The sequence below is a fragment of the Mobula hypostoma genome, chromosome 24 (assembly GCF_963921235.1).
Source record: "Mobula hypostoma chromosome 24, sMobHyp1.1, whole genome shotgun sequence".
NCBI classification, from domain to species: domain Eukaryota; kingdom Metazoa; phylum Chordata; class Chondrichthyes; order Myliobatiformes; family Myliobatidae; genus Mobula; species Mobula hypostoma.
Genome location: NC_086120.1, coordinates 26,063,278 through 26,089,352, shown reverse-complemented (window position 1 = coordinate 26,089,352; position 26,075 = coordinate 26,063,278). Strand labels below are relative to the sequence as shown.

The 26,075-nt window shown below is 41.4% G+C and overlaps 1 protein-coding gene across 1 annotated transcript in view; it reads left to right on the top strand.

Moving 5' to 3' along the window:
- ell (elongation factor RNA polymerase II) overlaps nucleotides 1-26,075 on the top strand; it is a 158,179-nt gene that overhangs the window by 72,234 nt on the left and 59,870 nt on the right. The window contains exons 3-4 of the mRNA XM_063032024.1: nucleotides 11,440-11,561; nucleotides 14,001-14,393. Coding sequence (XP_062888094.1) covers nucleotides 11,440-11,561; nucleotides 14,001-14,393 — 515 coding nt within the window. The remainder of the gene's footprint in view (nucleotides 1-11,439; nucleotides 11,562-14,000; nucleotides 14,394-26,075) is intronic.

Here is a 26,075-nt window from a genome sequence, read left to right as displayed (position 1 = left end):
TGCCCTCCTTCATCAGCATGTGCATATTTTTTTTGGAGTAACTGGATATGGAAGTGATGAAAGCAACATACAAAATGCTGGAGAAACTCTGCAGGCCAGGCAGCATCTATGGAAAAGAGTAAACAGTCACATTTTGGGCCAAGACCCTCACCTGAAGTGATGAGGCTTTTTTTGTTCTGCCTGTGCTGGAGATGGAATTACTCAGTCCATTTTAGCAACCATGTGAGTTCCATGACGTAATTTCAATTGAGCATAGCTAACAGAACCATTAGTGTCCAGCCGAGATAGCAAATTGTCTGAGGAGTCAGTACAGTAGATTTTAAATTACTTTTCTTTAAATGTGTTTAAATTTCTTTTAATTATGTCTTATTCATTTTTACTCCTTCATTAGGTAATCGAAAAGAGTGAGTGATTGGCTTTTGAATTTTGTCCCTTTAAGATGTTGGTCAGAAATAGGCACTGTTGCTCTTCGACAGTTTGTGTGACCGGGTGTTCAGCTGTAAAATTGATGACATTAATTGAGAAATTTATTTAGATGCAATGGACCTTTTAAGTTATTATCCAGCCCAAACCCATGGAACGTTAAAAAGTCAATGTTTTTGGGTAGAATTTGAAAGGCACTGGAAATCCAGTGTTTATTGCCAGTTGAAAAATGCCACCTTTTTGAACTGCTGTTGTCCTCAATATGCATGTGTTCCTATTAGGCTATTGGGCAGCAGCAGTTCCAGGACTTGCAACCCTACGTGTTGTTTCTGGGCTAATGTAACTGAGAAGGAAATGTTCAGATGATGTTCCCATACACCTAAAACACTTATCCTCCTTGGTGGTAGGGGTCAAAAGTTGGGACCCCTACCACCAAGGAAGGTTCGCTTAGGAAAGTAACTGCAGTGCATTTTGTAATTTGCAATTTGCAGACACTGATCTTCTAATGGGTGAATGAATATTTAGTGTTAATGGGATACTAGATATGGGAGTTGCTTCCTCTGATCTGAGTGTTTTTGGAACTCAGTTCAAGTTTATTGTCAGCTGACTACATGTATACAACCAAATGAAACAGCATTCCTCCAGACCACGGTTTACCCACAAAACATGTATTGCACACAGCACAAATAGATTAATAAAATATGATAGTAGTGCACACCACGGGTAAACAGTAAACAGCTCACTGTCCTCAGTGGTGGCAGGGTATTCATTAGTCTCGCAGTCTGAGAAGAGCTGTTTCCAGTTTGGCAGTCCTAGTCCTAATGTTCCTTTACCTCCTTCCTGATGGTAGTCAGTCAGAGAAATTGTGATTATGGGTGGTAGAGGTCTTCAAAAATGTTTTGGGCCCTTCATGTATAATGCTTCTGGTAACTGGCACAAATAGGGGGGAGGGAGACCCTTATGATCTTGGTGGTTTTTACTATCCGCTGTTGGATCTTGTGGTCCTTCAGGCAAATAGCAGGTATTCCATCATATTTTGCTCTGCAAAGATGGTGGAAATTAGATTATATTAGATTATGAGGACACTCGGTCCTCATTTATTGTCATTTAGAAATGCATGCATTAGAAAATGATACAACGTTCCTCCAGAATGATATCACAAGAAAACACAGGACAAACCAAGACCAAATCTAACAAAACCACATACTTATAGCATATAGATACAACAGTGCAAAGCAATACTGTAATCTGATAAAGAGCAGACCATAGGCACGGTAAAAAAAAGCCTCAAAGTCCCGATAGACTCATCATCTCACGCAGGCAGCAGAAGGGAGAAACTCTCCCTCCCATGAACCTCCAGTGTCGCCAACTTGCCGATGCAGCACCATTGGAAGCACCCGACCGCAGCGGACTCTTGAGTCCGTCCAAAAACTTTGAGCCTCCGACACAGCCTCTCCGAGCAACATCCTCTGCCGAGCACTTTGACACCGCCCTGGCCGCCGAGCAACAAGCAAAGCCGAGGACTCGGGGCCTTCCCCTCCGGAGATTCTGGACCACACAGTAGCAGCAGCAGCGAAGCAGGGATTTCAGAAATTTCACCAGATGTTCCTCCGTGCTCTCATGTCCGTCTCCTTCAAATCAGGATTGTGCACGGCACCCTACTTGACAAATAACGGACATCACCACCTGAGTGGCCGCTATAAGCTGCGTCGCGCCACCATCTTCTCCATATCGGAAATGCTTTTAGATATCAGAAGATAAGTCAAACTGAAGGGTTACCCAATCTCTGACCAACTCTTGAAAGCTCAGTATTTTTCGACTGGTCCAATTGAATTTCTGGACAGTGCTATTATCTTTGATGTCGATGGTGTGAGTTTCAGTGATGGTAGTGCCACTGGGCTGGCCAGTGATGTCATGGCATCAGCACTGGACTTCGAGGTGGATAGTCTTCAGTTTGAACCTGGCTGGGCAGCAGTGATATCTGCGTAGGGGAAAACATCCCAATGGTTATAGAGTCGTGACTAGCAGAAAGGAAAATATGGAGCTGATGGAGTTCGATCACCACACTATAGGGTGCCATGAATCAACGAGGATATGACAGCAGTCAACAGCAGCAGCAATGCCATTGAACATCAAAGATTAATGTTGAAACATTTGCTTGCCGTAATGATGTCTGTGTCTTGCTGCAGGTAAGCATGGACTGTTTCAATGTCCGAGGAGTTACACATGGAATTGAATGTTATATGCTTGTCAACAGATGTCCCCACTTTTGATTTTGTGATGGAAGGAAGGTCATTGATGAAGCAGCTGAAGCTGGCTAGACCTGAGACGCGATGAAAAGCATCTATAAACCCATGGCTGGGGTGATTGAACTCCATCAGCCATAGCCATCTTCCTTTTCGCTAGTTACGACTCTATAACCATTGGGATATTTTTCCTTTATTGATTAACTTCAATTTTTCAAGTGTCCCTAGATACCGCATTCAGCCAAGTGTTGCCTTGATGTCGAGGGCATTCATTTTCTCTGAGTTGACATCTCATTCAACCAGATACTCACTGCCATCCTCAGCTCTTCCTACTATTATACTGCAGTTAAAAAAGCAAATCCCTTAAAGCTGTAAAGTATTTGTTAGGTAACACTAAAACAGATAATAGAATTGAGATTCTGTCCAAACAATCTGCTGGAGGAACTGAGCAGATCAAGCAACATCTATGGGAGGAAAGGAATTGTTAACCTTTAAGTCAAAACCATGCATCAGAACTGGTGCAGGGATTCAGTCTGAAATATCAAAAATTCCTTTGCTCCCACAGATGCTGCTTGACTGGCTGATTTCCTCCAACAGATTGTTTGTCCCCCAGATTGCTGCATTTGCAGTGTCTTATGTTTCCTCTGTCCAGACAAGATCTGATAAATTGTGAAATGAGTTTCTATCAGTTTCCTAAAAGTAACTGAGCTAGGAAATGTTATTCATTAGTAGAAATCAGAAACACTTCATGTATTTTAGTTTTGGCTTTTCAATTTGGTATAATTTCCTCACCTGTATATTGTGCACTTAGAAAGTCACTATCTCAGGAGCAGTTGTTTAATTAGTTTGGAGCCAGTTCAGTACTCAAAAGGTTAAGAGAACTGCAGAAACTCCAATTTTCGCTTGATGTTGATTTTATACTCAGAGGAACATGACAACATTTTTATTACAGTAAGTTTCTGCCTTGTGAAATGTCTTCCCGCCTCCTTCCACTTTCTGGGAAAAGGTATACTTTATTAAAGCTGGTGTCGAGAAACAGAATTGAAGGAAAGCTGGTGACTTTATTTTGCATATTGTTTACTATGATTTGAATAGGTGTTTATGTATTAGTTTTCTTAAGTATTACAGTTAACTGCAGCTGTAAACTGGGAGATGCGAGTCTATGTAATGTAGTACTGCTCTGAGTAGGGCCTTTTGTGCAGTGGCTGTGCACTGTGAGTGAACCCAAGCAGGCTTTTGCCATCCTGCTTGAGTCATTATCAGACCATATCTAGTTACTTGCCAATTTATTTTGTATTCTTACTGGAAATTAATTTGAAAATTACTGTGGGTGACTGAATTGCAGCTCTATCCTACAATAGTCGTATCACTTCATATGTATTTATAAAGTGGATGGTTAAAAATTGCTGTTTCACTTGATAGGGTTGCTTGCATCTGGTGAGCTTGTGCTGTTTCCCGTCACATCTTGCAAGGCAGCCAAGTTGAGCAGTGATCCAACTATCTCTGGGCATCATTACACATTATAACCTGTATGGGATTACTCGTATTCTCTGCAATTTTGTCTTGATAGGTGGAAATTTAACAGGAAACCTTTCCTTGAATGTAATTATTTTTGTTGATTTACCATGTTACATTTTCTTACAATAATAAGTAAAATAGTGTAGCTAATCCTTTAAATAAAATAACCAGGTTAGGGAATGTGCACTACAATAGCTAAGAGATTGATATTGCCAGGCCTCTTGGGGAGGGAAAAGAAATGTACTCTGCTATTCAAAACATACCTAAAACAAGTTGTTTGTCCTTAACTAATTTTCAGACATCATTGCACATAACCAATACCTTCTAGGAAATTCTTCAAAAAATTCACTCCTTTTATGAATCAATTGGATGACAAAGCAGCTGGCTGATTGGAGCAGCATCTTCTTACTGCATTCCCATGCAGAACAAATTCAACTTGCAAATCATAGAATAGCTCAAATAAGTCTGATGTAATTAAACTTGGTGATATTGTAAGAATTGAAAGAGTTTTAAACAAGTGCGGAGAAGAAGAGAAGGGAGCACAAAAAGGAAGATATTGAGTGTGGATTACAGGATCTTGTCCAAGGTCATTGCCATTAAAATCAAGCCTACTGAGGGACAGGTGATCCACCTAGACTGAGGGTTCCCAACCTTTTTTATACCATGGACCAATACCATCAATCTCGGGGTTGGGAATCCTGTGCTCTAGCTGCCAAGAAAGTAATTAATAGCCTCTGCTGCTCAGGAATACCATCACCTATGCGTGGGATAGGGTTGTGGCGACTTTTCTGGTCATCTTATGTCAAGAGACTGTGCTTGAGGAAGGGGTGTGATGCAGGTCAGGAATTGAATCTAGCTGATTTTCGGTGCCATTCACTGTGCAGTCCAAGTTAATGAGTGGGAAAGGTTGCCCTTCTCCTTCCTTAGTGCATTGTGTAAAATCCTTTTCCAAGCGCATGGGCATAAAATGAGTGATGATGCCAGATTATAGGGGCTTTTGGAACAAAGCTTTACTTAACATGGATGAGGTTATCACCTTCTACTCAGTTCCAGAGTATTTGTGCCCTGTTTGAACTGACCTTGGGGGCCAGAGTCACATGCTTTCTTTGCAATTCTTTGGGAATTAGCCTGATCAATCATCTTTCTTTTCAGCACAGTCTGACTGTCCAATGTACTGAAGTTCTGTCTTAAAGAGAAGATTACACTGAAAAAATTTGGCCAAAGCAGTGAGGCAAATTGGAAGCATAGAGGCAGCACTGACTCCTGAAGACAGACAAGAATCCTGTCATCAAGTACAGGGTGCTCTTGCTGTTGCTGTACATGGTGCAGGTGTGGCCCATCACCTGAGCCACTTCTGTTTCATTGGCAGGTCCAAGGTGGTGGGTCACAATGCCTCTAGTCTCTGGAAAATATGAGGAGAAACATTGCCCAACATTACCCTCATCATGATGTCCACCTTTGTGTGAAGCTGTAACATGATATGCACAGAACCCAAGTGCACAATCCCCAAGTGTCACTGTGCGCTGCAGCCTTATTGCCAAGCCCGTTCAGTCGGACTTTGCAGTACTACCATTAGAGAAAAGTTCCTTCAGAAAAACATCTTTGACCACATGTCCATCAGGCAGTGGTTGACATGGAACTGCCTACAGGTTTTGTGGAAGAACTATACAATGGACCTTAAGGGATAACTTCCTAAGCATACTGTCAAAATCATTTGACAGAATGTCTTATCACCAGAGCTCACTAAGATATTGCTTGGCTGGCACTGAGAGGAGCCCTGTCTGTTAGATCCTGACTATTTAAACATAAAACAGTACAAAACAGCTTGAGCCCCTCCATAATCCATCTACCCGATCCTTCCTCCAGCGCCCATAACTCTCCATTTTTCTTACAACCATGTACCTGTCTAAGAGTTTTAAATATCCTCTTTGTATCAGTCTCTACCACCACTGCCAGCAGTGCATTCCAGGCATCTACCACTTTCAGTGTAAAAAATAAAGTTCCTCTCACAACTTCCCTAAACTTTCCTCCACTCATCTTAAATACGTGTCTTCTGGTATTGGCCATTGCAGCTCTGGGGAAAAAGGTATTGGCTATCCACTCGGTCTGTGCCCCTTATAATCTTTTACACCTCTATCAACTCACCGCTCATCCTCTGTCACTCCAATGTTCCCATGTAAGATATGTCCCCTAATCCAGGCAACATCCTGCTGAATCTCCTCTACACCATTTCAAAGCTTCCTGTTCCAGCTTCCAGAACCGAACACGATACTCTGTGTGGTCTGATCAGAATTTTATAGTGCTGCAACATAACCTTGTGGCTCTTAAACTCAATCCTGCCAAATAATGAAGGTATACCATATGCATTCTTGACCACCCTATCAATTTGCTCAACAACTTTGAGGGCCCCCAGGATCCCTCTGTTCCTCCAGACTGCTAAGAATCCTGCCATGGATGGAACTTTTTGAGACCATCAGCACTCTGAAGACTGCACACCCAGAGGCTGCCTTCATCGTCACCGGTGACTTTAATAGTGCGTTACTGTCTGAAGTCTCTCCAAAGTTTTGTTAACGCATCCAAGTGAGCACACGGGGAGATAGTATACTTGACCACTGCTACTGTCCCTTCTGTAATGCTTACAAAGCACTCCTCCACCTGCCATTTGAAAAGTCGGGTCACTCCTCCATCTTGCTTCTGCCGATGTACAGACAGAAGCTGAAATGAGGTGGCCATAGTTAAAACTCGGTTGCTTGGATTTCCAGCATCTGCAGATTTTCTCTTGTTCATAGTTAAAACTGTCCACTGTTGGTCCGACCAATCAGTCTCCATGCTACAGGACTGCTTTAGTGACATCAACTGGAATGTCTTTCGTGATGGGGCTGTCTCAGAGGTCACAGATGGAGTCACAAGCTTCATCCAAAGCTGCATCGAGGATGTTGTCCCCCAGAACTTGATCAGGGTCTACCCAAATCAGAAACCCTGGATCCGTGTGAGACAGAGCTTTCATTACCGGTAATTAGCAGGAGCTCAAGAAATGCAGCTATGATCTGCGCAAAGTCATCAAGGCAGCAAAACGACAGTACAGGGACAAGATCAAGGCACAACCTTCCACCAACCACACACACAGCTTTTGACACCATCGCAGACTTCAAAGCTGAGTGCAATGGTGCTGCCAACATTGCTGCCTCTTTCCCAGATGAGGTAAATCTTTTTTACGCTCAGTTCGATATCACCAACACCGAGCCCCCGAGGAGAACCTGCACCTTGGTCATCTCTGAGGCTGAAGTACGCAGGTGTTTCCAACGAGTGGGTAGTTGCAAGACTGAGGGACTGGATGCCATCCCAGGGCGGGTACTCAGGATGTATGCGGCACAACTGGCAGGTGTATTTACAGACATTTTTAATCTTTCCCTCTCCCAATGTAAAGTGCCCTCCTGCTTGTCCCTGTACCTAAAAAGACCAAGGTAACGTGTCTGGAAATACTGGCGCCCTGTCACACAAACGCCTCAATAAGCAAATGCTTTGAGAGGCTGGTCAAGGACTACATCTGCAGCATGCTACCACCCACACTGGATCCCTTACAATTCACCTACCAACACAACCGATCAACAGATGACGCAATAGCCACAGCTCTAAACCCTGTCCTTACACATCTGGAGAAGAAAGATGCTTATGTGAGAATGCTGTTCTTGGACTACAGTTCAGCATTCAGCACTATAATTCCCTCCAGGCTTGACAAGAATTTCAGAGACCTCAACCTTCACCCTGCCTTGTGCAGCTGGATCCTGGACTTCCTGTCAGATCGCCAGCAGGTGGTAAGAGTGGGCTCCCTCACCTCTACCCCTCTGACTCTCAACACAGGTGCCCCTCATGGCTGTGTCCTAAGCCCCTTCCTTTGCTCTCTGTATACCTGTGACTGTGTCGCCACCCTCAGCTCCAATCTGCTAGTTAAATTTGCTGATGATACTACATTAATTAGCCTAATCTCAAATAATAACAAGGCAGCCTACAGAGAAGAAGTCATCACCCTGACACAGTAGTGTCAAGAAAACAACCTTCATCAATGTCGCAAGAATAAAGGAGCTGATTGTGGACTACAGGAGGAGTGGAGACAGGCTAACCCCTATTGACATCAATGGATCTGGGGTTGAGAGGATGAACAGTTTTTTTGTAATTTATTTTTTTATTGAAGTTCATCATCAAACAAAACTTTCCATAAGATGTATTTCAGATACTTTACATATATATCATATAGTCATATTTGTCACAAATCTCCACATAATATTTATCTGAGGTATACACTTATAGAAAGGAGAGGAAAGAAAGAACAATCAAAAGAAGAAAACTATGTACAAAGTAGGGAGTGTTCTTTTTTTTACAACATATTCATTGACTTGTGAGAATACAATCAGGCCTAGGAGGTGTTATGTATTTAAACCATTTTTCCCAGTATGAATTAAATTGTTCCAACTTATGATTAACAGATACTGTTATCTTCTCCATTTTGTAAATGTCCATTGTAATTTTCATCCATACATTTAAAGTTGGGCTCTCCTGTGATAACCATTTCCTGGTAAGGGACTTTTTACCAGCCACCAGCAGTATATTCATTAAATATTTGTCTCTTTTCAACCATTCTTGAAGTATATACCCAAAATATATGGTCTTACTTTTTAAGGGTATTGAGAGGGTGAACAGCTTTAAGTTCCTCGGCATACACATTACTTATCAAGGATCTCATGTGGTCTGTACATACCAGCTATGTAGTGGAAAAAAGCACAATACCTCTTCCACCTCAGATGGTTGAAGAAGTTTGGTATGGGTCCCCAAATCCTAAGGTCTTTCTACAAGGGCACAAATGAGAGCAGCTTGACTGGTTGCATCACTGCCTGGTATTGGAACTGTACTTCCCTCAATCGCAGGACTCTGCAGAGTGGTGCGGACAGCCCAGCGTATCTGTGGATGTGAACTTCACACATTTCAGGATATTTACAGAGACAGGTGTGTATAAAGGGCCCAAAGGATCTTAGGGGACCTGAGTCACCCCAACCACAAACTGTTCCAGCTGCTGCCATCCGGCAAACGCTACCGCAGCATGAAATCCAGGACCAGCAGGCTTCAGGACAGCTTCTTCCACCAGGCCATCAGACTGATTTAATTCATGCTGATGGATATTGACTAGTGAAGAATGCATGTACATTGTTGTACATACTATTTATTACAAATTACTATTAATTTCACATTTAGACGGAGATGTAACATAAAGATTTTTACGTGTGTGTGTGTGTGTGTGTGTGTGTGTGTGTGTGTGTGTGTGAAGGATATAAGTAATAAAGTCAATTCAGTAAACCCTGTGCTCTGCCTTCAAGTTTGATCTTTCACACTTTTCTGGATTGAACTTCTCCACCCAAGGTGGCATCCTCTCTATGTCCTGTAACCTACTTCAGTTGTTACCTCCAACCTTCATGTCATCTACAAATTTACTAACCAGCCCCTCCACTTCCTCATCCAAGTAATTTATAATAATCACCAAGAGGAGGGACCCCAGAACAGATACTGTATAACATTGCTAGTCACTGGCCTTCATCTACCACCCCACTCTGTCTTCTGTGGGCGAGCCAATTCAGAATCCATGCAACCAAGACTCCCTCTATGTCTTGCAACTTTCTGGACAAGCCTACCATGGGGAACCTTAGCAAGAGTCTTGCTAAAATCCATATACACCACATCCACTGCTCTACCTTCAATTTGTTTTGTCATCTCGGAAACTCAGGTTTGTGAGGCATGACCTGCCCTTCACAGAGTCATGTTGACTGTCCCGAAGAATGTACTTCTAGAAATGCTCATAAATCCTGTCCCTAAGAATCCTTTCCAGTAGTTTGTCCACCACTGATGGAAGACTGACTTGTTTATAATTGAATTTTTTGCCTATAGGATTTCTTTTATCGTTATTCCCTTATTCCATGGCCCTCAGTTTTGCTCATTTTAAGGTCAGGCATGGTCAAATGCTTTCAGGGTATTTTCTACATTGTGATTTTCATCAATCTACTTGCTACTTCAAATAATATTAAATCTAGTCAGACAAATTTACAGTTAGCAAATCTTTGCTAACTCCTTTTTCCAGTGTTTCTTCCCAAACCAATTTTACCAAAAGCTTGTGCATTCTGCTGCAGTGTGTGGGCTGTTAGCCATTAGATTGTTTTACATAATGGTACTGCTGTGATGGGCAGGAGGCATTTGAGAGATGTGGATCAGGCAGTACATGCATTCTTCACTAGTGTTATCAGACAGCAAGTCAAATATATGGAAATATGCAGCTAAATTTAGCTACATGTTTTTTGCTAAGAACTTCCAACATTCCATACTGCTGGAATTGCTTTTAGAGATTTCCTGAAATACTTTTTCCACTGAAGTGCACTCTTGGTGTGTGCAACCCAAAGTTCTGAAGGTAAGCTGTGGTAGGAGTTTCTCCTTTTGTTCTGGTTGTACAACTTCTACTTTTAAAAAAACTTTACTTTTCATTCCATTCCTTGCCATCACTGTTTCTCAATTTTGCTATTTTATCATCCATATAGTGGGCATCACATTAAATGCTGAGCCCTGTCCTAGTTATATTTGATGTACAGAAATCAATGGATAATTTTAAGAACCTTAGCATTTCCCCGGTTCTGTAGTGCACAATACTAAAGTGCAGACATTGGCATCTAACATCAGGAGATCACTTGAAGTGGTACCAAATATTTATTCTCATGTGTAAATAAAATTTTTACTGTTTGTGCTGCCCTAGCCATTATTGGGTGCTCACTGTCGACTGCACTACTCTACTTGCAAACCATCATAATAAGATGTAGTTAATAATGAGCAGAATTGCCTATGATTCAGGTATTAGTGGTATTTGCCTAAGGGTGAAGGGAGAAATCCTGTCCTTTCTATTGTGCCATTTAATTTTTCATTTAGATCTAATCATGAGCTTTATTTTGATGTCATATCAGACAGCACTTACTACTAAGCACCATACCTTCAGTCTCACTGTGAATTGTCAGTTTAGATTGAGTTGAAAATGTGGTCTAAACACATTTCCAGGTAAGATGAAGGCAGTTCAAGCTGAGATGATAAATCTTGATTTGATTTAGTTTCACATGGTTTAAATTTGTAGAATTTTGTTTTCTGCTCTGTGCTGCATTCAGGAATGTTGGATGTTTCTGGAATATGTTTGTTATTTTTTTAAAGAAACTTAATTTCTATTCTGCAGCAAATCACCATTCCAAGGGCAGATAGCCCGAATGATGTGCGGACATTCACGTTTTACCTCTGCAGTGTTGGAAGGGATAATCCTCAATGCAGTTTTGACTGTATTCAGCAGTACCAATCCAGGTAAGTTAACTCAGTTGCACTTGCAGTTTCTGAGTGGGCACATTAAATCTTAGATCAAGAATTCACAGAACAGGCATTTTAACCAAATCTTTTTCTTTAGGCAGTGTTTGCACTTCAGACCAGTTACTCACATTCCTCACTCTATCACAAACTCTACACGAATACTCCAGAGGTTAGAATTGATCTTGAAGCTCCGTGAGCCACCAACTCTGCTATGTGTGCTATTCTGTTGCCCTGCTGCTGCTTCATGCGTTTGAATGAAATTCCCTATTGGAAAGAAGACATTAGGGTTTGTGAATATGGTCTTACTGTGGGAAATCTTGAAGGGATGGGGATGGGCAATTTGGCATTAAAGTGATTTACAATTTAGTAAGTGAAGGTCGAAAATCACATTCTGTTTAATGATCAGGCTTCTTGGCAATGACCCAGGTGCACATTCAGAGCTGGAATTTCAAATACAACCCAGCATAATTTATAGTTAATTCCCAGCCTTTAAAGCTGTCCTCAGACCTTCCACCAACCGTCACCTACTGACTCTGTAATGGAAGCATTGTGTGATTATTGTTACCTGGAACTTCCCTAGTGAAAACTCAGTTTTTCTTGTTTAGTATGTAGATCCAGTGAAGAATATCAAAGGTGTTATAAGGCACTTCACAGCTTTCTGAGAGAGCAATTGAAGTTGGTGATAATTGATATGTTTTTTAAAGTCTTAATTTAAGGAAGAATATTGATTGATTTGTACTGGATTACTCTAAGGTCTATGAATTCTGCCACAGAATCTTGGTTCAGTGTCTCATCCAGTGAAGAGTATTTCCTTAATGCAGTAGTCAGATCCATGGCTGGTGTATCAATCTGCAGAAGTTTTTGATTGATTTGTGTGATGTTAGCCCTGCTAGCTGCCAGCAGTTGTTATCCATCTCTAATTTTTCTTAAGTAGATTGTGATAGTGAACCACCAGCTTGAACTTTTTTGCATTCTTTTTTAGAAGATGCTCTCACAATGATTTTGAAGGATTAGAGGAGCTTGCTGTGCTGTTTAGAGTTTAAATCTGATTTTACCTGTGGACTAGACTTGTGGAAGGCCAGTTTTCTTCTGTAAAGTACACTAATAATCAGGCTGGGTTTTTCAACAATTCAGTGTTTCACATTACTCATACATTTTTCAGTTCACTATTTTAACTAAGTGGCAAAATGTATGATTTGGGGGGAATGATTTAAATTTGACCCAATGACCCCTTGCAAGGTGATTGCGCAATGAGGCCATGTAATTTTGAAAGGAAGAGAAGAGCGAAGATGGCGCATATAGAGATGCCCAGTAGAGAAGGGTGAGCTGAGGTAGCCTCCATTGTCATGGTGTTCAATATTACGAAAGCTTGTATGACACAGAGGAGCTTTGTTATCTGATTCCTATTTACTTCTAGCCTTTGGGTAAGTTACTGTTTTGCATGCCTCTAGATCAGCATTCCTAGACTGGTGCCCATTTCCTGTGGGGATTCTGTGTGCCAGTGGACCACATTGGACTATTGAAACCAAGAACTCATCTTGGAAATCAAGTATTGAGCTTTGCACTGTTTTAATTTTCACAAATAAGTTTCCTAGTACCACATTATTTCAATATGTTATCGGACAATTTATTTGTGAGAACTAAAATGGTACAAAACTCGGCAGCTGATTTCCAAGGCAAGTTCTTGGTTTCAGTAGGTCAATATGGTCCTGTTGGTTGCTTTCCCCAGTTCCTTAATTTCACTTAATATCATCTTCCCTGTCTCGGTTTAGAAACAGCCGAGTCTTTGACATCGTATTTTCACTTACTAATTCAAGGGATTTGTATGTCACTGGTAATGTCACTATTTAATATGCATGTTTAATTGACCCTAAACCTCAGGCAGTTAAGAGTCAGCGGCATTGAGTGGGCCTGCAGTTGCACACATACCAATTTAGGTAATTGTGGCATTTTCCTCCTTTAGCAAATATTAGTGGATCAAGTGTTTTGCAACAATCTAATATTCTCAGAAGTACCATTCTCTAATTTCTAAAATGTATTTAATTGCTTGAATTTAAAATTCTCTTAAGAGTTGATTTAACCACCTACTCATTGCCCAGATAAAGGCATTGTTGGAGTAAAATCCCAAATAAATTATTCTACAATTGCCCAATAGGTTATACTTGTGAAATTTGGTAAAGCTTGATTCACCTACTACATGGCTAGTCCTAACGTTTCACTGTTTTTTGGCTCTGAGCAAATTCATGGCACTTGGAGATGAGTCTTCTTCCTTCTGTCCTTCTGGTTCAGGTACTCCACTTAACGCACAGGGTTCCAGCAGGCTGTACAATGGCCTGGCAGTTCCCTGACCTGCCGATTATTATGGCTTCCATCCTGTGCTTGCTTTTTCACATTTAAAAGTACGCCTGAGTTTATTCTTCATTTATTTCCTGACAGGTCTGGGAATGTGCAGTTGGACTGTCTTGGAGGCATACAGGATAAAATCACTGTGTGTGCAACTGATGACTCATACCAAATGACCAGGGAACGTATGACTCAAGCAGAAGAGGAGACTCGAAGCCGGGGAGCAATAGTTATTAAACCCGGAGGTCCAATCAGAGGTAGGAATATCCTGGATCTGTCACTAATCCTGTCCACTGCTTTGTTTTGTGATGAGCAAGTTTTAAGGCTTCTTCATAGTGTTCTCCCAGTCACATTTCACAGTTCAAGTGGTGGCTACTGGATATTGTTGTTTTCAGGCACTCTTCTGAAAGCTATGCACAAACAACATCCATCCTTTTGCCTCTTCCTGGAGATGACAATATTCCCTGATTATATTCATTTTACCTGGTGTTAGGCTGATTGTATAGGAGAAGGCAAAAATCTTAAATGTCAGAGGCTGGCAGTTGTGTGAATTTAGAATAATGCAAGTTGTTGGGAAGGCATATGGTTAGCTTGATTATGTATGTAACCCTCTACCCTGGAAATAAGTGCTTGATGGAACCGTGCAGAAGGAGCTTTATTCTTTTTGAAAACACAGCTGTTACCAAGCAAAGTATTCCATTACCAATAAAAAAACATTTTATTTTAATAAGTGCAATTTATTATATGTGAAAGCTTATTTTAGTTCCTTGTAACTAGTAGCTGCCACCTAAAGTGAAACATTGTTTATTTGTTTAGATGTAGGCAAATTTTAAGTGAGGGATATATTCAAGTCTCCTGGACCAAAGCTTAACCATCTCTGTAATGTGTTAGTCTATCACTGATTTGTAACAGTCATCACACATGCATACAATTCAAATATAAATGATTTTCATTGAATGATGCTCATTTTTTTTTCCCTGGCTGGTCAGGAGGAAGCTGCAAAGTTCATCTTAAGAGGGTAATAGTTTGTTAATAATTCCTTCATGGAAACAAACAGATAACCATATTACTTGCATAATAATTACTTTGAAAGGATTTTGCACTAGTAAGTACAACAATAAAATTTGGCTTAAAGGTGGCAGCGAAGAGATCCCCCTTGTAGTGATGAGTCATGCCAGAGGGCATGCAGCTCTCGAGGAGTAAAGTACTGCTATAGATTAAACACGGGAAGTGGCAGCAGGGTTCTGCTGGTATCTGGTATATGTACATTGGTGCATTTGCTACAGCAGGAAAGGGGAGTATGAGTATCATATCTGATGTGAAACCATTTTGTCTTTTAGATAGAAGTTGGAATTTCCTTTTTCTGTAACTGTGGTGGTGAGATTGGAATTGCTTCCTGTCTTTGAATAACTATTCACATCACTACTACATTCTGATTAAAGCTCTAGCTTCACAATTAAAATTCCCACTCTTGTTTTCAAATCCCTGCTGGGGCTTTCCCCTGCTTTCCAATTCCAATCTTAAAACCTGAAGAGTCTGTCTTGCCAGTTCTAGCTTTGTGTTGTCCCTTTGTTTTGTTATTCAAACATAGGTGACTCTGCTTCCAGCTGTGAGGTCCTTGAAGATGTTAAACTCATTAAACATCATTAAACACAAACGTAATTGATTGAGCTATGCAGAAGCACTATCTACATGTCACGCTTAATTTGCATTTGTAGAAGTTCCACATTACCATGTGAGAAAGCGGAATCCCAACAGATGTTGGATAAGTTATTTTTATCATATGGGGTAATGTGTGTCAAACAGGGCAGCGGGTCATTCCTGTTCTTGACAGTTGAGTGTATTCTACAATGTGTAAGTGAGCATACATACCATAATCAGCCCATAGGAGATGCAGATCATGAAATCAGGAGCAACAGATAATCTTCTTGGAAGAACTCAGTGGGTCATAGAAACATAGAAAATAGGTGCAGGAGTAGGCCATTCGGCCCTTCGAGCCTTTACCGCCATTTATTATGATCATGGCTGATCATCCAACTCAGAACCCTGCACCAGCCTTCCCTCCATACCCCCTGATCCCCGTAGCCACAAGGGCCATATCTAACTCCCTCTTAAATATAGCCAATGAACCGGCCTCAACTGTTTCCTGTGGCAGAGAATTCCACAGATTCACCACTCTCTGTGTGAAGAAGTTTTTCCTAATCTCAGTCCTAAAAGGCTTCCCCTTTATCCTCAAACTGTGACCCCTCGTTCTGGACTTCCCCAACATTGGGAACAATCTTCCTGCATCTAGCCTGTCCAATCCCTTTAGGATTTTATACGTTTCAATCAGATCCCCCCTCAATCTTCTAAATTCCAACGAGTACAAGCCTAGTTAATCCAGTCTTTCTTCATATGAAAGTCCTGCCATCCCAGGAATCTGGTGAATCCTCTTTGTACTCCCTCTATGGCAAGGATGTCTTTCCTCAAATTAGGGGACCAAAACTGCACACAATACTCCAGGTGTGGTCTCACCAAGGGCTTGTACAACTGCAGTAGTACCTCCCTGCTCCTGTACTCGAATCCTCTGGCTATAAATGCCAGCATACCATTCGCCTTTTTCACCGCCTGCTGTACCTGCATGCTCACTTTCAATGACTGGTGTATAATGACAGCCAGGTCTCGTTGCACCTCCCCTTTTCCTAATCGGCCACCATTCAGATAATCTGTTTTCCTATTTTTGCCACCAAAGCGGATAACTTCACATTTATCCACATTAAATTGCATCTGCCATGAATTTGCCCACTCACCCAACCTATCCAAGTCACCTCTTAGCATCTTCCTCACAGCTAACACTGCCGCCCAGCTTCGTGTCATCCGCAAACTTGGAGATGCTGCATTTAATTCCCTCATCCAAGTCATTAATATATATTGTAAACAACTGGGGTCCCAGCACTGAGCCTTGCAGTACCCCACTAGTCACCGCCTGCCATTCTGAAAAGGTCCCGTTTATTTCCACGCTTTGCTTCCTGTCTGCCAACCAATTCTCTATCCACATCAATACCTTACCCCCAATACCGTGTGCTTTAAGTTTGCACACTAATCTCCTGTGTGGGACCTTGTCAAAAGCCTTTTGAAAATCCAAATATACCACATCCACTGGTTCTCCCCTATCCACTCTACTAGTTACATCCTCAAAAAATTCTATGAGATTCGTCAGACATGATTTTCCTTTCACAAATCCATGCTGACTTTGTCCGATGATTTCACCGCTTTCCAAATGTGCTGTTATCACCTTTGATAACTGACTCCAGCAGTTTCCCCACCACCGACGTTAGGCTAACCGGTCTATAATTCCCCGGTTTCTCTCTCCCTCCTTTTTTAAAAAGTGGGGTTACATTAGCCACCCTCCAATCCTCAGGAACTAGTCCAGAATCTAACGAGTTTTGAAAAATTATCACTAATGCATCCACTATTTCTTGGGTTACTTCCTTAAGCACTCTGGGATGCAGACCATCTGGCCCTGGGGATTTATCTGCCTTTAATCCCTTCAATTTACCTAACACCACTTCCCTACTACCATGTATTTCGCTCAGTTCCTCCATCTCACTGGACCCTCTGTCCCCTACTATTTCTGGAAGATTATTTATGTCCTCCTTAGTGAAGACAGAACCAAAGTAATTATTCAATTGGTCTGCCATGTCCTTGCTCCCCATAATCAATTCTCCTGTTTGTGTCTGTAGGGGACCTACATTTGTCTTTACCAGTCTTTTCCTTTTTACATATCTATAAAAGCTTTTACAGTCAGTTTTTATGTTCCCTGCCAGTTTTCTCTCATAATCTTTTTTCCCCTTCCTAGTTAAGCCCTTTGTCCTCCTCTGCTGAACTCTGAATTTCTCCCAGTCCTCAGGTGAGCCACTTTTTCTGGCTAATTTGTATGCTTCTTCTTTGGAATTGATACTATCCCTAATTTCTCTTGTTAGCCACGGGTGCAGTACCTTCCTTGATTTATTCTTTTGCCAGACTGGGATGAACAATTGTTGTAGTTCATTCATGCAATCTTTAAATGCTTGCCATTGCATATCCACCGTCAATCCTTTAAGTGTCATTTGCCAGTCTATCTTAGCTAATTCACGACTCATACCTTCAAAGTTACCCCTCTTTAAGTTCAGAACCTTTGTTTCTGAATTAACTATGTCACTCTCCATCTTAATGAGGAATTCCACCATATTATGGTCACTCTTACCCAAGGGGCCTCTCACGACAAGATTGCTAATTAACCCTTCCTCATTGCTCAAAACCCAGTCTAGAATAGCCTGCTCTGTACCTCGACATGTTGGTTCAAAAAACCATCCCTCATACATTCCAAGAAATCCTCTTCCTCAGCACCTTTACCAATTTGGTTCACCCAATCTACATGTAGATTGAAGTCACCCATTATAACTGCTGTTCCTTTATTGCACACATTTCTAATTTCCTGTTTAATACCATCTCTGACCTCACTACTACTGTTAGGTGGCCTGTACACAACTCCCACCAGCGTTTTCTTCCCCTTAGTGTTATGCAGCTCTACCCATATCAATTCCACATCTTCCCAGCTTATGTCCTTCCTTTCTATTGCGTTAATCTCATCTTTAACCAGCAACGCCATCCCACCTCCTTTTCTTTCATGTCTATCCCTCCTGAATATTGAATATCCCTGAACGTTGAGCTCCCATCCTTGGTCACCCTGGAGCCATGTCTCTGTGATCCCAACTATATCATAATCATTAATAACAATCTGCACTTTCAATTCATCCAGCTTGTTACGAATGCTCCTTGCATTGACACACAAAGCCTTCAGGCGCTCTTTTACAACTCTCTTAGCCCTTATACAATTATGTTGAAAAGTGGCCCTTTTTGATGCTTGCCCTGGATTTGTCGGCCTGCCACTTTTACTTTTCTCCTTACTACTTTTTGCTTCTACCCTCACTTTACACCCCTCTGTCTCTCTGCACTGGTTCCCATCCCCCTGTTGTGAACTAACCTCCTCTCGCCTAGCCTCTTTAATTTGATTCCCACCCCCCCAACCATTCTAGTTTAAAGTCACCTCAGTAGCCCTCGCTAATCTCCCTGCCAGGATATTGGTCCCCCTAGGATTCAAGTGTAACCCGTCCTTTTTGTACAGGTCACGCCTGCACCAAAAGAGGTCCCAATGATCCAAAAACTTGAATCCCTGCCTCCTGCTCCAATCCCTCAGCCACGCATTTATCCTCCACCTCATCGCATTCATACTCTCACTGTCGCGTGGCACAGGCAGTAATCCCGAGATTACTACCTTTGCAGTCCTTTTTCTCAACTCCCTTCCTAGCTCCCTATATTCTCCTTTCAGGACCACTTCCCTTTTCCTACCTATGTCATTGGTACTTATATGTACCACGACCTCCGGCTCCTCACCCTCCCACTTCAGGATATCTTGAACACGATCAGAAATATCCCGGACCCTTGCACCAGGGAGGCAAACTACCATCCGGGTCTCTGGACTGCGTCCACAGAATCGCCTATCTGACCCCCTTACTATCGAGTCCCCGATCACAACTGCCCTCCTCTTCCTTCCCCTACCCTTCTGAGCTACAGAGCCGGACTCTGCCAGAGGCACGGCCACTGTCGCTTCCCCCGGGTAAGCTATCCCTCCCAACAGTACTCAAACGAGCTTCATCTGTGAGAGGAAATGAATTGTTAATGATTAAGTTTGAAACCCCGACTGCTGATGCAGGATTGAGATGCAAAACATTAATGATCTCCACCCCCCCCCCCACCCCAGCTCCACAAATCCTGTTCAGTCTGCTGAGCTCTTCCATCAGCATCACTATGAGCCCATTCAGCTGGCTGACATGAGGACATTAATCTGGGAGGGATGCTGCGATTGACTTCAGTAGTCTGGATTTGTAGGAAGGTTATCAGAGCCTCCTGCTTGTCAATCATTTATTTTGAACTTTGCAGTGCTTTTCAGGTGTGGAGGTTTGAATTCTATGGAAGTAACCACAATTTATTTTGAGAAAAAGATTCAGGCCATAGACAAAAGGGAAAGAAGAAGTTTGAAGCATGAACACTTTCTAAGAAAGTCATTGCTTTGGTGAATCTGGCAGAAGCCCAGAGAGCAAATTGGGGAAGGTGGGTGGTAGTTTAGTACCTTGGTGATGTTGGGAAAAAGCAGACTCTAGTCTATTGCTTTTATGTGCAGCTTCTTTCAAATTCCTTGCTTGCATTACAATCTTTTAACATCTTCCCATTGGTGTGACTTCATATTTAAGTGGAACAGCTGGTTTACACGTATTGGATCCACATATTCTCTGGTTCTTAATGAATTGGCTCAATGTCAGGTGACATTTCAAGGATGAGCAGTGACAGTCTGTTTTCCACAACATTGGAGCTTCTTTTTACAATTCATACTGGCACTAAACATTTATGTTGATGAAAGTAAAACCAACACATGCAAAAGCCAACATTTGATTCTTATCACAAACAAGAGCAAATCTGCAGATGCTGGAAATCCGAGCAACACACACAAAATGCTGGAGGAACTCAGCAGGCTAGGCAGAATCTGGAAAACATCGACCGTACTCTTTTCCTGGATGCTGCCTGGTCGTTTGATTCTTACTTTATATATTCACTTACAGTACGATGTCCAGGTTTTTCATTTAAACTACAATGAGTTCCAACAATGGTTTATATTTGTTCAACACTGAATGTAGAAAACTGGAGCTATGTGTTTCACTGAAGCAGTATCAAACAAATTTTGCCACTGACATACAGGGCCAAATGTTTGGTGTCAGCCATTAATTTGTTGGTGAAACTTCGAACTCATATATCTGAATTTTGTGCCCTTCTCCAGAAACTTTCAAAATTTGGGCTGAGACTGTAGTGCAGTTCTAAGAGAGAAAGAATTGGAGGAGCAGTTCTCTGAGGGTTGTACCCTGAAAGGGTTACTTGGGATATCAAAGTTCAAAGTTAATTTATTATAGTATATATTTAGTGCCTATTAAAAGTATTCACCAGCACCCCCCCACCCCCCCAGAAGTTTTCATGTTTTATCGATTTACAACATTGAATCATGGTGGATTTAATTTGACTTTTTTTTGTCATTGATTAACAGAAAGACTCTTCTGTATCAAAGTGAAAAAGATTTCTACATAGTGATCTAAATTAATTACAAATATAAAACACAAAATAATTGATTGCATTAAGTATTCAACCCCCTTTAAGTCAGTATTGAATAGATACACCTGTGGCAGCAATTACAGCCTTGAGTGTGTGTAGACAGGTCTCTATTAGCTTTGCACATCTGGACACTGCAATTTTTCCCATTCTTCTTTACAAAACTGTTCAAGTTCTGTCAGATTGCCTGGGGATCATGAGTGACCAGCCCTTTTCAAGTCCTGTCATAAATTTTCAATTGGGTCGAGGTCTGGACTCTGACTTGGCCCCTCCAGGACATTAACTTTGTTGTTTTTAAGTCATTCCTGTGTAGCTTTGGCTTTACACTTGGATCATTGTCTTGCTGGAAAACAAATTTTCTCCCAAGTGGCAGATCTCTTGCAGACTACATCAGTTTTTCCTTCAGCATTTCCCTGTATATTGCTGCATTAATTTTACTCTCTACCTTCACAAGTCTTGCAGGGCCTGCTGCAGTGAAGCATTCCCACAGCATGATGCAGCCAAGTCCATGCCTCACAGTAGGGATGGTGTGTTTTTGATGTGTGGTATTTGACTTACGCCCAACATTGTGTTAGTCTGATGGCCAACAAGCTCAATTTTGGTTTCATCGGACCATAGAACCTTTTTCCAGCTGACTTCAGAATCTCCCACGTGCCATCTGGCAAACTCTACCCAAGATTTCCCGTGAGGTTTTTTTTTCAACAGTGGCTTTCTCTTTGCCACTCTCCCATAAAGCTGTGACTGGTGAATCACCCAGGCAACAGTTGTTTGCTCATTTTCTCCCGACTCAGCCACTGAAGCTTGTAACTCCTCCAGAGTTGTCATAGGTTTCTTGGTGGCCTCCCTCGCTAGTCCCCTTCTTGCACAGTCACTCAGTTTTTGAGGACGGCCTGCTCTAGGCAGATTTACAGCTGTGCCATATTCTTTCCATTTCTTGATGATTGACTTAACTGTACACCAAGGGATATTCAGTGGCTTGGAAATTTTCTTGTATCCATCTCCTGACTTGTGCTTCTCAATAATCTTTTTGTGGAGTTGCTTGGAGTGTTTTTTTTGTCTTCATGATGTAGTTTTTGCCAGGATACTGACTCACCAGCAATTGGACCTTCCAGTTACAGGGTGTATTTTTATTACAATCAGTTGAACCACCTTGATTGCACAGAGACCACCATTTAACTAATTATGTGACTTCTAAAATCAATGGGCTGCACCAGTAATGATTTGGTGTGTCATATTAAAGAGGGTGGATACTTAAATGCAATCAATTATTTTGTGTTTTATGTTTGTAATTAATTTCGATCACTTTGTAGAAGTCTGTTTTCACTTTAGCACAAAAGAGTCTTCTTCTGTTGGTCAGTGTCAAAAAAAAGCCAAATTAAATCCACTGTGATTCAATGTTGTAAAACCAGAAAGCATGAAAACTTCCAAGGAGGGATGAATACTTTTTACAGGCACTGTATGTCACCATATAATAAATTTACTTTGAACTTTGGTATCCCAAGAAACCATTTCAGCATACAAGCTTCCGAGAACTGTTCCTGAGATTCATTATCTTCTAAGCATACTCAATAAATCCATAATAGAACAATAACAATAGAATCAATGAAAGATCGCACCAACTTGGGCATTCAACCAGTGTGCAAAAGACAAACTATGCAAAAACAAAAGAAATAAATAATAAATAAGTAAGCAATAAATATATTGAACATGAGATGAAGAGTTCATGAAGCGAGTCCGTTGATTGTGGAAACATTTCACTGATGGGGGGTTAGTGAAGTTATCCCCTTTGGTTCAAGAGCCTGATGGTAGGGGGGTGATAACTGTTCCTCAACCTGATGGTGTGTGTCCTGAGGCTCCTGTACCACCTCCCTGATGGAAGTAGTGGGAATGAATGCGTCCTGGGTATTGGGGGTTTCTGATGATGGATGCTGCTTTCCTGCAATAACAGTTTGTGTAGATGTGCTTAATGGTGGGGAAGGCTTTACCCCTGATGGACTGGACAGTATCCACTACTTTTCATAGGATTTTCCATTCAAGGGCATTGGTGTTTCCATACCAGGCTGTGATGTAGCCAGTGAACATACTCTCCACTACACATCAGTAGAAGCTTGTCAAAGTTTTAGATGTCATGCTGAATCTTCGCAAGCTCCTAAGGAAGTAGAGGCACTGCTATGCTTTCTTCATAATTGCACTTGTGTGCTGGGCCCAAGACAGTTCCTCCGAAATAATATCATCTAGGAATTTAGATTTGTTGACCCTCTCCAGCTCTGATCCTCTAATGAACTCTGGCTCATGGACCTCTGGTTTCCTCCTCCTGAAGTCAATAATCAACTTCTTAGTCTTGATATTGAGTAAGAGCAGCACCCAATCAGATTTAATCTCCCTCCTACATGCTGGTTCATCACCACTTTTGATTCGGCCTATGGCAATAGTGTCATCAGCAAATTTGAATATGGCTTTGGAGCTGTGCTTAACCACAGTCAGGTACAAAGTGAGTAGATCAGGGGGCTAAGCACACATCCTTGTGGTGCATCTGTACTGATGGAGATTGTGCAGAAGATGCTGTTTCCAATCTGCACTGACTGAGATCTGAAAGTGAGGAAGTAGGGCATCCAATTGCACAAGGATGTATTGAGGCCAAGGTCTTGAAGCTTATTGGTTAGTTTTGAGGGGATGATAGTATTGAATGCTGAGCAGCAGTCAATGAAGAGCATCCTTATGTATGCATCTTAACTGTCCATATGTTCCAGGGTTGAGTGAAGAGCCAGTGAGGTGGCATCTGCTGTGGACCTGTTGCTGCACTGTGTAAGGGACATGGAAGATTTTGAAAATAACAATGGGAATTCTAATATCCAAAACTTGCCATATTTATGACCCAATGTCAGTGAATATATTTGATAGGAGAATGGGACCAGGTGCAAGTTAGTTTGTTTGTAGCAATTTTGAATGAGCTAAAGTTCGCCAAAAAAAATTGCTGCGATGCTGAGAATCTGAAACAAGTATAAAATACTCGGGCAAAATCTTTGGAGAGTGAATCAGTTTGGGGATGATATTTTTAATCAACACTGAACAATAAAAGAATGCTTAATTATATTCCTAGTTCATTCCAAGTTTCCAGATTCCAAGTTTTATTTTGATTAGGCTGCTGTTGATTTCATGCCTTGAATTAGCGGATGATCCTCCTGGTTTCCAGGCACTTTCTGGAAAGTGAGTTTGCACAATACTAGATAAATGGAGGGTTAGCCTGAACAGTGCAACACTGTAGTTAACTGTGGTGTAGGCAGAAGCTGTCTCAGGTTATACAGGTAATCATCCATATTGACTTCACGCTGTGGCTGCACCACATGAGCTTGCATGCTTCATACGTGAGACCCAATAGAGCAGTTTGTGCATGAGAAATTGTTCAACAAGACTTAACAGCTTCAGTGTACAGAAAATAGTGAAACCGAAAGATGGCTTTCACCATTCATCGGAAATGTAAGCCAGCCAGCAGAAATTCAACTGAAAGTATTTGAGAAAGAGGCTGAAATATCCTTTTCAATAAATTCAGATTTGATGTTTCTCTGGAAATGAGAATACATTCAGAGGTCCATCACTTGAAATTGAATTTCCCTCAGAGCAAAGCCTTGCTGCAGCATTTTTTAAATATATATAATTGAGAGTGATTTTGTGGACTCTGCAGTTTGCAATTGAGACAAAAAAAAATTGGCAAAAAATAGCGAATTCTGCATCTATGGTAGTCACTCACTACCCATACTTCATCTGTGGACTGCGATTATTGGCAATGAATTGGTTTAAGATAGGGAAGAAACACTTTCTCAGAAGTCATTACTGGAGAATGAAGAACTGGTAGCCACCTTCTCCTCTCCCCCCCCCCCCCCCAGTCACACTGGGGACACCCTCAGTTTTCTGGCCTTAAACATCTGAACTAAGAGATACTGGTGCATACCTTTCAATTACCCATGAGGTCTTTGTCTGGATTATCTAAATAAACTTGAGTGCCTACAGTCAGGGGGATTGTTTGATTATCTTATCATTTAAATTTTTTTTTTAAATTTCCTCGTGGGATGTGGCTGTTATTTGGAAAACCCCACCATTGACTGCTTGTGTAAAATCAATTGAGAAAATGATGGTGCTATAGTGTTCTAAATCAAAATCTGAAAAATGTTGGAAGCTCTGTCTGTGGGAAGTGAAACAGTTAATAACTTGGATCGAAGGTAAATGCGACCTGATATGCTAAGTATTTCCACCAATTTCTGTTTTTGTTCTAGGTTTCCAGATCTGATTTTATTTTCATTTTCATGTATGCCCACAAGAAAATGAATCGCAAGGTTGTACACCCTATCCTCGTTATATGCGAGGGATACGTTCCTCGAAGTTACGCATAATGTGAACAATTATTTCACTGTATTTATAATTTACTTATTGAACTTCATGTGTTATTATGGTATGTAACTCTTGGTTCGGCTATTTTAATCTAGCCATAATTTTTGTTTGAGTGGATGCTGTGCGATGTGTCCCCTGTTACAAATCAGTACTACAAAATAAACCATACACAATACACAATTAAATGATTGAGCTTTCTAATTCTTAATTTGACTATATGTTTAGTAAAGAAACAAAGAATAGGGCTCATTCTCATGAAACAGTCTAATTCGCAATGTTGGAGCTCACAGTTCAGTCCACTGGTTTCCCGTTGACCTCCTCTGAGCATAGCCAACCCTCGGACCCTCACTCCAAGTCTGCTCCATCCAGCGGTATACCAACTCTCTCCATTCGTGTCTTCTCTCCTCCTCTCTCCCCGACAAAAGACTGCGAAATCCCTGTTCCCAGACCCACAAGAAAGACAAAATCCCTCACATCAAAGCCCCGCTATTTCTAGTCATAAACCAAACATTGCTGCTACAGAGAAACCATTACATTAGCAGTGAAACCTTACAGTGCATTACTATCTGTGACAAAAATCACTTTTTTTTTAAACAAACACACACA